Raw genomic sequence first — 17,475 nt, forward strand, 5'->3', positions numbered from 1 at the left:
CAGCCTTTCCAGAACAATCCTGTACAGTTTTTTAAAGCCATTTACATAAGTATAGGGGCTATTTGAAAACAGCCCCCCCCCCCCACTCCCTGCGAGTAAAGCTGTAGCATAGCCAGAAGTGAATTTCTGGATGGGTCCAGGGATGGACCGGGTTAGCTCTTGCATTTCCTCTCTGCTCTCCCCCCATATGATGAAAATGTATACCTTGGCTAGCGGAGCTCCCTAAACCCCACTAAAAGAAGACATTCTCCGTTGAAGCCCAGTCCTAGACCATCTAAGCGACGGGGAGCAGTGGAGTTCCTACTTCAGCTGCCACCTGGGGCAGATCACTGCTGTACACCCCCCTGGCACATCACTTCCACTCCCCCGGCACAACAACTCCACCCCACCGGAGCATCACCTCCACCCCCCCCCCCCCCCGAGCACATTGCTCTTACCTCCTGGGAGTTCAGGAAGCAGTTGCATGGCTGTCGGCTCCGCCAGTTCCCTGCAACGACGATGACCTCGGGGTGGGGGTGGGGTGGCGGCGGCGGGGCCCCAGGGGTGGCCTTGCCCTGGGCCCGGCCCAGCCTCTCGGCGGCCCTGGGAACCGGCAAAGCCGACAGCCTCGTGGCTGCTTCCTGCACCCCCTTGCAGTGTGCACCTGGGGTGGACCTCCCCCACTGCCCTGCCCTTGAAATGCTACTGGTGGGGAGGTTGATGACATATTTCCAACCATTGACTCTAGCACCTTGCTGTGCATGCTTAGTTTGTGTGCATATATTGAGCATGCTCGAGGTTGTCAGTATTGGCAGTGGGAGTGCGATGTCAACTTTCCCACTGTTTAGGCAGACTGGAGGTTCTGGCACAGGATGTCTTCAGCTGGGGGGGCTGGGGGGAATCCCCTTCAGCAAGACCAACATGTGCTACTGCTGGCTGGGCCTGAACTCAAAATGGGTGGGCCTCTGTCCACCCTGGTCCACCTGTGGTTACACCACTGGATTAAAGTATGCACTTGATGGTTTGTTGAACTTGTGTGGCCAACAGGATCTGTTTTTCTGCTGTGATTGAAGCTGCTCTTTGCTGCTGCCTCCTCTACCTCCCCCTCCTCCAACACTCCCTAGTTTGCCTAATGGTTAAGCTGTCCCTGCCCAGCTCTTGTCCTTGAGGGACACAAACAGGTCTGGTTTTCAGAGTGACTATGTCATGCTGATTAACTTTGCTCTTCGATCAAATGTTTGCAGATTCGTCTCATCAATATTTGTTGTGGTAATCCTGCGTCCGTCAAGGACAGGAATTGGCAAGCCCAATCCTAATTGTATAAGGTAGAAAAGCACAGTTCACCTGAGTCCATCCGTTTCTGTTTTCAGCCTCTCTCTCTCGAAAACTAGTCCAACGGTGTCAGCAAATCTTTGTGGCGAATGTGGTATTCGAGCAGGTAAAAGAAACATCTGTCCAGACAAGATAACAAGTTAACATTAGTCAAAGTGGAAATAATTGACTGGGTGATATCAATTAACTACAATTTTCTTCACAGTTCTGGATTTACTTTCTCTGGCTTTCCTTCCAATTAGTGTTGTATCATGCTCCCTTGTCAACTGAATTCTCAGAGGCGAGAGGAGACAAACTGTGAAGCTGGCCCGGCTGGCGCATTTCCCAGAGAATATCCCTGCAAACGATCATTTCCGTTTCACACGGAGGTATTGTAGTGTCAAAGTTATTCTGCTTTTCTGCCATTTTATCCTAATGCTGGAAGACAAAACGACTTGACTCTCAAATTTTATTACAGTCCCTCAAGTGAGGAAATGAAAATGAAGAGTGATAAATTAATTTTACTGTGTATTTGATATATATTCCCCTCAAGATGTTTAATACTGAAGCGTGCCACAGAATTGATTCTTTAAAGGGGACAAGGAAATAATCCAACCTGCATAAAGTCATACAAAAAGGATAAAAGGATAGTGGGAGAGCTGGGACTAGAACTCAGAATCTAACACCCAGGCACACGCACTAAGGGCTAGTTCTGTAAATCGCACTTAAAATATAGGTGTGTCGGAATAACACCCATAGGGCCAAATTCTATATAGTGCGTCTCAGGGGCGTAGCTACGGGTGGGCCTGGGTGGGCCCAGGCCCACCCATTCTTGGCTCAGGCCCACCCAGTCCTAGTCTGTGAGCCAATCGCAGCTCTGGTGTTATTTTTGTTTTTACCAGTGCTAAAGTCGTCAGCCTCCGAGCCTCTTGTAGGTGCTCCAGATTAATCTTTTCAGTTGATTGCAGGTGCTTTACTCTGAATCAGTCTTCTTGCCTGCAGCGGCGAAGGGGCGGACGTAAAAGCAGCAAGCAGCCAGGCTCGTCTACTCCGTCCTAGGACTCCTTCCTTCGCTTCCTGCCCTCTCAGCGTCCCGCCAGACCGAAAGGAAATGACATCAGAGGAAGGCGGGACGCAGAGGGCAGGAAGCGAAGGAAGGATGGAGTCGACGAGCCTGGCTGCATGCTGCTTTTACAGCCGCCCGTTCACCGCTGCAACTTTGGGAGTGGAGTGGAAGTGAGCCAGCATCCTATGTATTCTAGTCCACTGTGAGGAAGGAAGCCATTTCGTAAATCTCTGTTTCCACTCCCCCACGCAGCCATCGCCATTCACTCAAAACACAGCAGGCAAACCTGTGAGCTGCTGCAAGCTGCATCCACATTGTTGTTCTTTGAGACAGAGACAGATGGGAGATGCTGCGAAGGGGGAGAGGCAGGGGGAGACGCCGGCTGGCTTGGGCGTCCTGCTACAGCACCAGACATCAGTGAGCCCTGGAGAAATCTGCAGAGTCAGGGAGTTAGAACTCGAGAGCTCCATCAGGCGGTGGGGAAATCTGGGCACTCATCCAGCCCCAGATGCCAGGAGACAGCAGCCACTGCAGTGGCCAACGGGCACTGATAGGAGCCTGCTTGGTCCTCCTCTCCAGCACTGCACCATGTGCACATACTGATCAGTGCCTCTTCGGGGGCAGGAAACTTTCTCTGCAGTGCCCAGGTAAAACTATATATATTATAAAATGGTAGTGGGCTTCTGGGTGGGGGTGGGCTCTGCAGTGCTCAGGCAAAAAACCCTTTTGTTGGGCACCTGGGTGGGGATGGGGGATTGTGAAGGGCAAGGCTGATGCCAAACTAAAAGGAGGGATGTGGGGGTTAGGAATGGGCAGAGCTGATCCCGGGCTAGAAGGAAGGATGTGGAGGTAAGGAAGGGCTGATGCCGGACTAGAGGGAGAGTTGGAGGGTGGAGGGAAGGGCAGGGCTGATGCTGGGCTAGAGGGAGAGATGGAGGGTGGAGGGAAGGGCAGGGCTGATGCTGGGCTAGAGGGAGGTTAGTATTTAGTATTATCCCAAGAAATACTACTCATACCTATATACATAGTGCCCACCCATATTAGCTCTGGGCCCACCCAAAATGTCAGGTCTGGCTACGACACTGGTGCGTCTAGAGATCCGCGCTGAAATCCCTAATGTGTCTGTACACATGAACCTTATTCAATCACAGCATTACTGTATTTGTTCATATCGGAATTGGTGAACGCCTTTACGGTACTATGTAAGCCACATTGAGATTCTATAACAATGTGCGTAACTTAATTGGCTTAACAAGCTAATCAGCATTGATAACAGCACTTAAGCAATAATGAGCACTAATTGGCAATAATTAGAATTTACATGCACAACTCACTAAGGGTTCCTTTTCCTAAGGTGCGCTGAAAAATGGCTTGCGGTAGTGTAGGCGCGGGTTTGGGGCGCACGCCAATCCATTTTTCAGCGCACCTGTAAAAAAGGCCTTTTTAAAAAGGTTTGCCCAAAACGGACGTGCGGCAAAATCAAAATTGCCGCGCATCCATTTTGGATCGGAGACCTTAATGCCAGCCACTGCGCATCCATTTTGGGTCTGAGACCTTACCGCCAGTCATTGACTAGCGGTAAAGACTCACGCGGTAACCGGGCGGTAATGACCTATGCGAGTCAAGTGTCACTTGGTGCTCGCGTCCGAAAATAACAATAATTTTTCGGACACACGAATTGGACACACGCCAAAAATGAAATTACTGCAAGAGCTGTGCGGTAACTCCATTTTGGCATGTGTTGGGCACGCGTAGACGCTTACGCGAATTAGTAAAAGGGCCCCTAAGCGTTATCTGTAATGCATTGTGTCTAACAAAAAAGGGGCATGGTTCTGGGTGGAGAAATGGGTGTTTCATGGGCATTTTGAAATTTACGTACATAGTTATAGAATATGGCTCTCTGTACCAGGGGCGAAGCCAGACTTTGGCGGGAGGGGGGTCCAGAACCCGAGGTGAGGGGCACAATTTAGCCCCCCCCTCGGTGCCACCACCACCACCACCAACTTTGATCCCCCCCTGCCGACGACCCTCTTGACCCCCTATCCCGCCGTATGTGCAGGACGTCAGACTCACAGAAACAGAAGCCTGCGCGGCCGCTTTTCTGATCTGCAAGGGCAGGCTTCTACGTGGAATGTTGCTAATGGAGGAGTAGCCTAGTGGTTAGGACTACCCCAACTTGACATTTCGTCCTTTAGATTGTAAGTTCTTCTGAGCAGGGACCGTCCTTAGTTATTAATTTGTACAGCGCTGCGTAACCCTAGTAGCGCTCTAGAAATGTTAAGTAGTAGTAGTAGTAGTTAGTGCAGTGGACTTTGATTCTGGGGAACTGAGTTCAATTCCCACTGCAGCTCCTTGTGACTCCGGGCAAGTCACTTAACCCTCCATTGACCCTGGTACAAAATAAGTACCTGAATATATGTAAACCGCTTTGAATGTAGTTGCAAAAAAAAAAAAACCTCAGAAAGGTGGTATATCAAGTCCCATTTTCCCTTTCCCTCTCTAACATTTAGCAAGTCCTAAATGTTAGTGTGCACTAAAAACGCTAGTGTGCCTTAGTAAAAGACCCCTCTGTGTGGAGGGCCCTTTATAGAATACCAACTTAGCATGGATCTTCTACCTAACTTTGGGAGCAAGCCCTTAGTCTGCTGAAATTCTGGTGCGCAGCTAATGGCAGTTGAGCACGTAAATGACACTATTCTATAACATTGCACCTAATTTGTGGGAACGCCCCTGACCTGCCTGTGCCCCTGCATGGCCACACCCCCTTTTGAGTTGTACACTATAAAATTTAGATGCTCATTTGCTAGACTAGAGCGCAGGGCAGATCTGCGCATAAACCCAAATGAGTGCCAATGATCACCAATTACTGATTGTTAATGACTCATAACGAATTAGCTTGCAAGCAGATCTGGGATCTGTGTCCACATCTGGACAACCTATATAGAATCCGGGGCAATGTGGATACTTTTGTACCTGTGTATTTTGTACCTGCATGGAAGCAGGTGCAGAGAATGTGCAGAAAGCGTGCAGAGTGGTTTATCCACATAAAATCTTGTGTTATTGCTCTCTGAGGGGTCCTTTTACTAAGCTGTGGTAAAAGGGGCCTGTGCTTGCAGTGGTGGCTGTTTTTGCTGCATGCCGAGGCCCTTTTTACTGCAGCAGGTAAAAAGGGTGAAAAAAGAAATGGCCATGCGGTAAGATTGCATTTACCACATAGTGATGCAGGGGGGAGCACTTACTGCCACCCATTGAGGTGGCTGTAAGGGCTCCTGCACTAACCCGGCAGTAACCAATGCCGCCGAGTAACCCCGTATGGAAATATTTCTCATACATTTCCGCTAGCGCTGGAAATGCAGTGCGCTGGGGGTGAAACTACTACTGGCGCCCAAGTAGGGACAGCGGTGGTTCCGGATTGCCATGCGGTAAGCCCACGGTGGGCTTACTGCTGGTTTGTAAAAGGGTCCCTAAATTCTTTTCAACCTTAAGCTACTAAAAAAAAGAAAAAAAAATCTAAATAGCTAGAATCCTGAAGCAAAGGCACACATTAATTAATATGCTAGGAGCATCTTCATTACCTCCCCTTCTCGGATATAGATATCTCTGTGTTTGTCATGTTGAATGATCTTCAGGCATATGTCACCTTTCACTTGGAAAAACAACTGAAATACATAAACAGACACATTTCAGGTCTACATCGTTAGAAAATGAGCAATACGTGGATAGGTGTGTTGTATATATACATGAAGATAAACTAGCATCTTATTATAATATTTAAGAAGAATATAAGAAGTGCCGTATTGACTCTGATCAATGGTCCATCAAGCCAGGTCAATTGGAGGTATGCAGATGATACCAAACAGGAAATGTCTATCCCACATTGTTCACTCCCAGAAGTAAGTGACTGCCAGGCTCATTTTTGAAAGAGATGGACGTCCAAAAAGTGACATAAATCTGCATTTGGACGTCCTTCTCACAGAGACGTCCAAATCGGTATAAACGAAACTGCATTTTGGACGTTTTTGTCAGAAGTCCTTCGCAAGGACGTCCAAATCTCAAGGGGGCGTATCAGAGGCGTGTTCGAGGCGGGACTTGGGCATTCCTAAGACTTGGACGTCTTTGAGCCATAATGGAACAAAGCAAAGACGTCCAGGACTAAAACTTCAACGCTTTCAGCTAGACCTGTTTTTATTACGAATAAGGCACAAAAAGGTGCCCAAAATGACCAGATGACTGCTGGAAGGAATCGGGGTTGACCTCCCCTTACTCCCCCAGTGTTTACTAACCCCTTCCCAACTCCAAAAATTGTGATGAAAAACATTACTTGCCAGCCTCTATGCCAGCCTCAGATGTCATACTCAGGTCCATTACAGCGCATGCGGGTCCCTGGAGTAGTTTAGTAGTAGGTGCAGTGCACTTCAGACAGGTGGGCCCAGACCCATACCCCCCTACTTGTTACACTTATGGAGGAAACAGCAAGGCCTCCAAAACCCACCAGAAACCCTCTGTACCCACATATAGGTGCCCCCTTCACCTGTAAGGGCTATGGTAGTGGTGTACAGTTGGGGGGCTCAGCACACAAGGTAAGGGAGCTGTATACCTGCGAACATTTTATGAAGTCCATTGCAGTGCCCCCTAGGGTGCCCGATTGCTATCCTGGCATGTCAGGGGGACAAGTCTACTACAAATGCTGGCTCCTCTCACGTCCAAATGGCTTGACTTTGGACGTTTTAGACTTGGATGTCTTTGTGTTCGAAAATGGCCGAAAATCAAAGACATCCAAATCAGAAAACGCCCAAATCCTAAGATAACCATGGTATTTTCGAACACAAAAGATGGACCTCCATCTTTTTCAAAAATGACTGATTTTCTCCCCGCCTCGGAATTTGGACGTTTTACAAAGACATCCAAATTCCAACTTAGATGTTTCTTTCGAAAATGCTCCTCTGTGACTCCTAAATCTATGTGGCTAACAATCAACCTGTGATAACTTTTTCTAAAACTCAGCTGCCTTGGCCATGTTTTTTGGCAGCAAATTCCATGATCTAATTTTGCATTAACTAAAGAAAAACTTTGTTACATTTGTTTTAAATCTGCTGCTACTTAGTTCTTTGGTCTTCATGCCCAGTCTTTGAAGGATGCCAATGGGTAAAGTTTTCAGGATGTCCCTACTGAATATGCATGAAGGATATTTGCATGCCTACTGCATGCCTCCACAGTTGTATGTTCATATGTACATATCACATTTGTTTTTACAAGTATACAAGGTGTCCAGAAAAAATGGGAACCCTTAAATGGTTTCAAAATACTTTGCAATTGTTTACACATTTATGACCTTTGAAAACACATTAGTATAATGTCCAAAACCGAGCTCCTCGTCTTTCCACCTAAACCCACCTCTCCTCTTCCTCCACTCTCCATCTCAGTTGATAACACCCTCATCCTCCCCGTCCCATCTGCACGTAACCTCGGAGTCATCCTCGACTCCTCCCTCTCCTTCTCTGCGCATATCCAGCAGACTGCCAAGACCTGTCGCTTCTTCCTCTTCAACATCAGCAAAATTCGCCCTTTCCTATCTGAGCACACCACACGAACTCTCGTCCACGCTCTCATTACCTCTCGCCTTGACTACTGCAACTTACTCCTCACCGGCCTCCCACTTAGCCATCTATCCCCCCTTCAATCCATTCAGAACACTGCCGCACGTCTAATATTCCGCCAGAACCGATATACTCACATCACCCCTCTCCTCAAGTCACTTCACTGGCTTCCGAACAGATACCGCATACAATTCAAGATTCTCCTCCTTACCTACAAATGCACCTGGTCTGCGGCTCCTCACTACCTCTCCTCCCTCATCTCCCCCTATGTTCCCACCCGTAACCTCCGCTCACAGGACAAATCCCTCCTCTCAGTTCCCTTCTCTACCACTGCCAACTCCAGGCTCCGCTCATTCTGCCTTGCCTCACCCTTTGCCTGGAACAATCTTCCTCAACCCCTACGCCAAGCCCCCTCCCTACCCATTTTCAAATCTATGCTTAAAACTCACCTCTTCAATGCTGCTTTCGGCACCTAACCTTTGTGAATTATAGTATTCCTATTAGACGGACTCTATACTTGTTTTTAGATTGTACACCTGTCTTTTAGATTGTCTTTTAGATTGTAAGCTCCTTGAGCAGGGACTGTCCTTCTATGTTAAATTGTACAGCGCTGCGTAACCCTGGTAGCGCTTTAGAAATGTCAAGTAGTAGTAGTAGTAGTAATTCATAATTTGGGTTCAAAGTGTCCTCCTTCGACCTTGACACATTCACAAAGTTTTCACGCCACTGAGCTGCTGGCTCAATTAATCTTGGGGTTTCAGTAATTAAGAGCTCAGAAAATTAAATACTCAGATAAGTCTCGAATTTCAAGCAGAAGTTTCTGTTACAGTAAGATATTTTTGGGTGATTTGGAAAAACTGTTGGGATTCCTGTTTTTTTTCAGAAGTGTAGCCAGGTTGAAAGCACAGGGGGAGTGGAGAGCGGACCACTGCCGGTGCGTGTTTTAAATGTGACGGATTGTGTAAAAAATAGGTGCCGGAAGAAGTCCATTTGGGGGAGCGGATGCTTGCTTCAATGACCTAATCCCAGACACTGACTCTACTGGACCCTTTCCTTGTCTTCCAGGTATGCCTGCTCCCCCCCTCCCTTTGTGTGCCGTTGAGTTGGCTTCCACCAGGTCCTTTGGATCAGGTGGTAGAAACTTTTCAACAATTAGAATTGCGAGATATGCATAATTTAGATAAGATAAATCAGAAGAATCGGAATAATTTAACTGAAACACAATGAGAGACACTTCAACAGTTAAAGGGAAATTGGTAGTTTGATGATTATGACAGCGGACAAAAGGGGAGCAGTATTTAATAGAAGCCAGTTTCACAGTTAAGATATCAACAATATTATGCTGAACTATCGAGGGATCCTACAGGAGACAATGAGGGGCATTTTCGATATGACATCTAAGCTCGACTCTGGAAGTTTTGCAAAAAACAACGAAATTTCTGAATAGAAAAGAAGGTCATTTAAAAAAAAGAAAAACATCTATCTTTTTTTTTTAAGACTGTTTTTGAACAAGGTTTTGTGCTTTGAACGTTTTGTTTTTTGGTCCATATTCGAACCCCCCCCCCCCAAAAAAAAAAAAAAAACCTGAATAAGTGCAAAATCAAACCATTGGGATGTAGGAGGCAGCATTTTTAGCAGACTGGTCCCCCAGACATCCCAGGAGCGCAATGGGGCACCCTAGAGGGCACATCTGTGCACTTTGCTCCCAGGTACACATCTCACCTTTGCTCCCTTATCTTGTTCCCTAAGCTCTTCGAAACTCACCCAAAACCTACTGCCCCTCACTGTACAGCACTACAATAGCCCTTATGGGTGACGGGGGCACCTATATGTGGGTACAGTAGGGTTTTGGTGACATTGGGAAGAGTCACAGTTTCCACCACAAGTGTAACAGGTAGAGGGAAATAGGGACCTGAGTCCCTCACTCCATAGTGCACTGCACGGACCACTACACTACTCCAGGGACTTGCATGCTGCTCTAATAGACTTGGCTATAACATCTGAGGCTGTCATAGAGGCCTTCAGGCCACCCAGCAGCCGGAGGTACTTTTCTGTAACCGGAGGCAATACCCAAACCCTGCCAGCTATAGAAATCTAGGGGTTGATATTCAATCGGCAGCAGTGAGCATTTCTTAAACTGCTCTTGGCATTATTCCCAGATATATAATGCCAGGCGCCAGCACTGAATATCCAGGATCATGCGACCAACTATCTCTTATTTGGTTAAATGCGATATTTAGCAGTTAACTGCATATGCAGCAATGCATAAAACAGGGCAGACTTTTATGCAGTTCGATTTGGCTGCTAAGCACAGGCAGTTAAGTGTTGAACATAAGCATTTAACCGCAGAAGTGCCGACTCCACCCACAGACCGCCCACAAAATAGCCGGCTTTGAGTTTAGCAATCTGTGATGACAGGGGTGGGCTGACAATGGTCGGGGTCCCTGGGAAGTAAAGATCATTGTGGTCCCCTGGCCACTGCCCGCCACCCCACCGCTGCCACCATCCCCACCACTATAGCCCCCCTCACCTCCACAGTTGCCACACCCCTCCCATACACTCTGAGACAAAGTGGACCCTCCCCAGTCTTACCTTGAAGGGCCATTGGTGGTCTAATGACTTCTTGGGAGGTAGGAAAGAACCTCACTCTTTCCTGCCCTCTATCGCTAATGTGCCCGGCGCTACCATGTTTTCAAAATGGCTGCCGAGACTTACCACTGTCTCGTGAGACTGCAGCAGGAAGTCTTGGCATCCATTTTTAAAACATGGCGGCGCTGGTGCCACCAGGCAGAGTAGCAACAGCGGGCAGGAAAGTGTGGGATTCTTTCCTGCCTCTGCAGAGGCCACTAGACCACCAGGGACCTTCAAGGAAAGCCTGGGGAAGGCTGTTTTATGCAGCAGCGGCAGGCAACCAGGCAAAGCCTCTAGGCCCTCGGGCACTGCCCGGTTGCCCGAATGATTAATCCGCCCTAGTGTGGTGATATTTGGCGACAATCAAACATATATAAATGGCAAGTGACCGACTCACCTGCAAATGCGCAGTAGAGACTTCCCTCTCTGTCCCGCCCTCGCGTCAAGACGTGATGACGTCAGAGGGCGGAACAGAGAGGGAAACGGAGTCGGACTGTCGGATGCTGTCGCTGGAGCCTGGAAACAAACATCGCGCGTACCAACCTCCCCTCTCCCCCCATCTCCGCCGCCGCTCCCGCCCCCCTCCGTATCGGGCCCCCTGCACTGATCTGACAGTGCCTCTCACCTCCGTGTGGAAGCGCTGCAGGCAGCAGCAGAGCTTTCACACGGAGGTGAGAGGCGCTGTCAGGTCAGTGCAGGGGGCCTGGCACGGAGGGGGGAGGGAGCGGCGGCGAGGAGGGTAGCTGGAAATCTCGCCCGTTTTAACGGGCTTAACGGCTAGTAACTAGTTAAATGCTGCGGAGTATCAGCGGATAGCTCTGAACAAGTGATTTAACCAGCCATATCGGTTTCTAGCCAGTAAAATCACTTTAAATATTGACCCCCTCAAGTTGGCTGTGATCCTCTAAAGCAGAGGTACTCAACCCAGTCCTCAGTACTCGAGCACAGTCAGTGGTGTGCTGATAAATGTTTAACAACAGGCTCTCTCCCCGGTCCACCTTGACGCACCCCCCCCCCCCCCCCCCGTCCACCACTGCGCCCCCCCATCCACCTCTGCGCCCCCCGTCCACCTCTGCGTCAGAAGGCGGGATTAAGGGCACGACGAACGAACTCATCGAAGTAAAGCAGGGAGGGAAGGCTGGAGACGCAGCAGGGCTTAAATAAGACGGCGCTTCAACGGAGATGTACTAAACAAGATGGATGGGAGCGGGAGGGGACGGTGGGGGGCGAAGGAAAATCGCTGCACATGTTTGGGAGCGGGAGGGGAGGTAAGCATGGCGCCCTCCTGCCATGCTTACCTCTGTAATGGAGCCGGCTCGCCTCAAACAACAACCGGCTCGCAAGAGCTGTCAAAAATTAACAAGTGGCTCTTGCGAGCCAGACAGAGCCGGCTCCAGCACACCACTGAGCACAGTTCACTAGACTGCATGTCGTGGACAAAAGTCTTTCTCTGCAGAACAGCAACTGTGCTCGAGTATTTCATGGTTTTCATACCTTCTGCGCTGCTGACTCACCTGAACCCTATTGACTCCTGAGGAAGGCTTTGTGCCGAAACACGGCCCGTGTAGGGTCTTTTGGGTCAGTTTACTTTGGCAAATAATCTTTTTGGACGTCCTTACTCCCTTGTTTACTTTGGTCGTTTGGAATTTTTCTCCCCACCTCCACCCCTGTTGTTTTGTACAATTAGTGTGAGGCCATTAACAAAACTAGCAGAGGGGTCCTTTTACTAAGCCGTAGTAAAAGAGTGGCTTGCAATAGTGTGGACGCATGTTTTTGTCACGGGCTGGGCCACTTTTTTTTACTGCGGCTGGAAAAAAAGGCTTTTTTCAACGGGGGCAGTAAATGGCCGTGCGATAGAATTAAAGGTAGCGTGTGGCTATTTACTGCCTGAGCTCTTACCGCCACCCACTGACCTAGCAGTAAGCGCTCACTTGCTACACGCGTGGTACTCATGCAGCGCACGCCAATGTGGCTGCGCTGCTGATTACCCTCAGGGAACGCCCCCAGTGGTAGAATATAGAAAAATATTTTCTACTGTGGGAACAGCACATGCCAACTCCGTGCAGGACGTCAGACTCACAGAAACAGAAGCCTGCCCTTGCAGATCAGCAACGCGGCCGCGCCGGAGAAGAGGACTTCGGCTGGCGGGGGTTGGGGACCCCCGCCAGCAAAGATACCCGACGGCGGTGGGGGAGGGTTGGCGGCAGGGGGGGGTCAGGGCCAAATCTACGGGGGCCCATGCCCCCGTTGCCCCACGTAGCTACGCCCCTGAAATGAATTATGGATATACAGCCTTGAAGAATTCAATGGCCTGTCTCATTTTTCAAACCTCTAATAGATTTGGCACATGGGAAGGTGAAAGCCCTGCAACTTCAGCTGATGTCAGGAGAGACATACAGCAAATCCAAGTTCATTAGTATTATAAATCCGTTTTGGTATTTTTATTAAATTGCGAGTGTATTTACAGTCCATGAGGTATAAAAAAAAGATTTGGCAGGAACAGCTATGTCAATAAATATAACACATTTATTCTTATAGCTTTAACTTAGGGCACTGAAGTCCTTTGTTCTGAAAGAAAATTAATTACATAGATTTATTTCTTGTCTATTTCTTGTTAAAATGCAATATTCTGCCTATGAGGCAGATGTCCTGAAGCGGATTGCAGTAATCTACGATTCCCATGCAGTTACATCATAAAAACGCCCCATTTTATCAAATAATATTCTAATACAGTCACTCAAGCTAACTAATTTTATCTAATGAAATTATCTGCTATGAGTTTTTATTTTTCAAAGGGAAAAAAAATGACACCTCTTTTATCCCTTTTTCTAGGCAGCTTCCTGTCTCCACCTTTCAGAACACTTTAGAGAGAGCAGTGGCGTAGCAAGGGCGGGGCGGTGGGGGCGGTCCGCCCTGGGTGCACGCCGCTGGAGGGGGGGGTGTCGGCTCCACTGGTTCCTTGCTCTCTCTGCCCCGGAACAGGTTACTTCCTGTTCCGGGGCAGAGGGAGCAGGGATCCAGCGGAACTGACACCCCCCCCAGCGGCATGCACACGGCAGGCAAGAATGCACTCGGGGGGGGGGGGAGCTTGGGTGATGCGCCGAGGGGGGGTGTCATGCTGCACCCGGGGGGGGGGGTACGCAGCGGCGAACCGCCCCGGGTGGCAGCCGCTCTCGCTACGACACTGAGAGAAAGAGAAAAAAAAGGTGTTTGAAATAACTGGGTTGGCCTTTCACAAAGGCGTGCTAGCATTTTTAGTGTGTGCTAAAAATAAGCGTGCGCTAAGCGCTAGAGATGCCCATATATTCCTATGGCAAAATCATGTCCCAAACAGTAATATATTCAGCAAGAATTTTCTTCAAACTAATATGTAAATATATAACATAGATTATTTCTCATGGTCTTATAGATGTATTTAGAGGGATTATCAGACTTCAATGCATCTCGCAACCATCTGAACAATAATGTTCTATCGTTCTATCTTAACAGACGAAATGGCGCGGTGCAAATCCTCATAGAATCCCACTTTTTGCTCTAATATTTAATTAATTGTATTCAAAAAATTACATTTTTCTAGTTTTCATCCTTATCATCTTAAAACTAGTTTACCCATAAGTCAATTCTTAAGAATTAGAAGAATATGTTCTGAAATGGGTAGTTTTGAAGATCAAGCTAGGAAATTGACAAACAAATTTCTAGAAAGAGGTTATCCAAAATCAGTGGTTAGAAAGGCTTATTTACGAGCAAAATTCTCCAATAGAGATCTATTGTTACAATATTGCGCCAATGATACAGAAGATAAACTTACTGTTGTTCTTCCCTACTCTCCATTAAGTTCGAAAATTTTGGAAAGTATTCATCAGCATTGGCAGGTTCTACAGATTTATGAATGTTTTGTATATCACCTGATTGGGGCTTACAAACGGAGTAAAACCCTGGGGGAGCTATTATCATATAGAAGATTGGATTATGAGTGTACTAACCCTGCTGTTTTGGGTCATTCAAAATGTGGAGCATGCCAATGGTGCGATACTACTATTGAGGGTGTAGTCTGGAGATATTCTGATGATTCTCAACCTATATATGCTAGATCAAATACTAACTGTTTGTCTAAAAATGTGGTATATGTTATAATCTGTCCATGCCACAAAATATATGTAGGGAGATCCAGTAGACCTATTAAGGTGCGTTTGAATGAACATAAATCTCGTATAAAAAATCAAGTGCTTTCGGCACCTCTGGTTCAACACTGGTTAGAATTTCATCATTCTTTCACAGATTTTAGATGGAGAATTATTGACCACATATGTACGGGATGGGAGGGTGGTAACATTGTTCAATTATTAAATTTTAAAGAACAAAGATGGATCTTTCAGCTTAATTCTTTGTATCCTGATGGTTTGAATTCTGAAATAGACTGGTGGTCACTGATCTAATTTGATTGGTTGGTTACTTTGATTGATTATCCAATCCTGGAGTTCTCCCTTTGATCAGCTGTAGCTTATTTAAAAGGAAGGCGTGTGCTGAGATGCCGCGGCCATTTTGTTGATGCAGGAACAGTATGAAAGCTATAACGGTAAATAGATACCTTATTTATTTTAAATTTTGAGATTATAAGGAATCCCCTTATTGAAGGTGTTTGATTCTTACTTTTATTGTTGGTTTGCAGTGAGCCTCCTCCTTGATAAAGCGGATCGCGAAACTTGGCCATGTCGGCGGGGGTTCCTGATAACTCTATGCTGCTGCCATTAAAGATAAGTCGTAATTTCTAAGGATTTATAAGAATTTTTAAGAAAATCTTTTTTTAATAAAATTAATTAAATATTAGAGCAAAAAGTGGGATTCTATGAGGATTTGCACCGCGCCATTTCGTCTGTTAAGATAGAACGATAGAACATTATTGTTCAGATGGTTGCGAGATGCATTGAAGTCTGATAATCCCTCTAAATACATCTATAAGACCATGAGAAATAATCTATGTTATATATTTACATATTAGTTTGAAGAAAATTCCTGCTGAATATATTACTGTTTGGGACATGATTTTGCTATTTGATATATAGTCCCCACAGATTCTTATTTAGGTGATTTAAAATATAGCATATATTCCTATGGGCATCTCTAGCGTTTAGCGAATGCTAAAAACGCTACCGTGCCTTTGTAAAAGACCCCCTGAGAGCACTTGGGGACCCTTTTACTAAGGTACGTAGACACCTATGCACGTACAATGCCTGTCAAATTAGACCTACCGCCTAGCTACCGCGTGCCCCAGGTGCTAATTCTAATTTTTACGCATGTCCAAATCGCGCGACAGAAAATTATTTCTATTTCCTACCGCGTGGCGCTAACTGGGCAGTCATTGGCAGTGTGCGGTATGCTCACGATTACTGCCCATTAACACGTGAGACCTTACCGCTAAATCAATGGGTGGCGGTAAGGTCTCAGGCCCAAAATGGACGCGTGCCAATTTTTATTTTGCTGCACGTCCATTTCCCCCCCCCCCCAAAAAAAGGCCTTCTTTGCAGGCGCGCTGAAAAATGGACCAGCACACTTCCAATACTAGACAAGAGGAAAGGATACAAGTATCTTATTCACTTGTTCAGAACCCTTATTTTATCATCCTCACTTTAATATTCCCTTATCTCTTGTTTGTCCTGTTTGTCTGTCAAAATTAGATTGTAAGCTCTGTTGAGCAGGGACTGTCTCTTCATGTTCAAGTGTACAGCGCTGCATACGTCTAGTAGCGCTATAGAAATGATAAGTACTAGTAGTAGTCTTTGGGATTCCAGAATCTTGCTTCTCTTTGTCTTTATTTCTTATTTGTCCTGTTTGTCTGTCCTAATTAGATTGTAAGCTCTGTTGAGCAGGGACTGTCTCTTCATGTTCAAGTGTACAGCGCTGCGTACGTCTAGTAGCGCTTTAGAAATAAGTAGTAGTAGTAGTCTTTAGGATTCCGGAATCTTGCTATTTTTTGGGTTCCGGAATGTTGCTACTCTTTAGGATTCCACACAGAATCTTGCTACTCTTTGGGATTCTGGAATCTTGCTACTCTTTGGGATTCCGGAATCTTGCTACCCTTTGTCCTTATCCCTTATTTGTCCTGTTTGTCTGTCCTGATTAGATTGTAAGCTCTGTCGAGCAGGGACTGTCTCTTCATGTTCAAGTGTACAGCGCTGCGTACGTCTAGTAGCGCTTTAGAAATGATAAGTAGTAGTAGTAGAAATAATATTGAAAAATACTGAAAAATACATTGCCAGCTGGTGGTTATAGAAGTCGTATGCACCATGATTTACAAAGATGCGAATAAAGACGGTTGTATTACCTCTTCCCCCTCTTCAATGTGGTAATCCTTTCTTTGGTTTGGTCCACCAACGAACATTACCTTGAGCTGAGAGGAATGCCTGCAATAATACTGCAGAAGTTAGTAACGAAAGGAAACCAGAAGGAGGTGATTTTACAAGCATTTGCTTATGCAGATTGAGTACACGTGTAAATACCGATTTCAGAAAGCTGCTGGTTTATAGGTGTAAAAGCCTGGGACACAGAAAATCAAAGAGATATGTTACATTATGTTATCAAAGGTTTATCTCTCACCAATTCTCACTTTTAGATTCAAGGCAAATTGTAAGCATTATGAAACTAACATCAAAACAATCAGGAATATTACAAAAAGAACCCATAAGAAAACATGTTAGAAATTATATTTAAAATTTACTACTACTACTACTTATCATTTCTATAGCGCTACTAGACGTACGCAGCGCTGTACACTTGAACATGAAGAGACAGTCCCTGCTGGACAGAGCTTACAATCTAATTAGGACAGACAAACAGGACAAATAAGGGATAAGGACAAAGGGTAGCAAGATTCCAGAATCCCAAAGAGTAGCA

The 17,475-nt window shown here is 46.5% G+C and overlaps 1 protein-coding gene across 1 annotated transcript; it reads right to left on the minus strand.

Moving 5' to 3' along the window:
- Nucleotides 1-1,302: 1,302 nt before the first annotated feature.
- LOC115459702 (3-hydroxyanthranilate 3,4-dioxygenase-like) lies at nt 1,303-16,981 on the minus strand. The gene is made up of 3 exons (XM_030189504.1): nt 16,907-16,981; nt 5,932-6,015; nt 1,303-1,430 (listed from the first exon to the last, which is right to left on the minus strand). The coding sequence occupies exons 1-3, from the start codon at nt 16,961-16,963 to the stop codon at nt 1,320-1,322; spliced, it is 252 nt and encodes an 83-aa protein (XP_030045364.1). The 5' UTR covers nt 16,964-16,981; the 3' UTR covers nt 1,303-1,319.
- Nucleotides 16,982-17,475: the final 494 nt, after the last annotated feature.

The sequence above is a fragment of the Microcaecilia unicolor genome, unplaced genomic scaffold (genome assembly GCF_901765095.1).
Source record: "Microcaecilia unicolor unplaced genomic scaffold, aMicUni1.1, whole genome shotgun sequence".
NCBI lineage: Eukaryota > Metazoa > Chordata > Amphibia > Gymnophiona > Siphonopidae > Microcaecilia > Microcaecilia unicolor.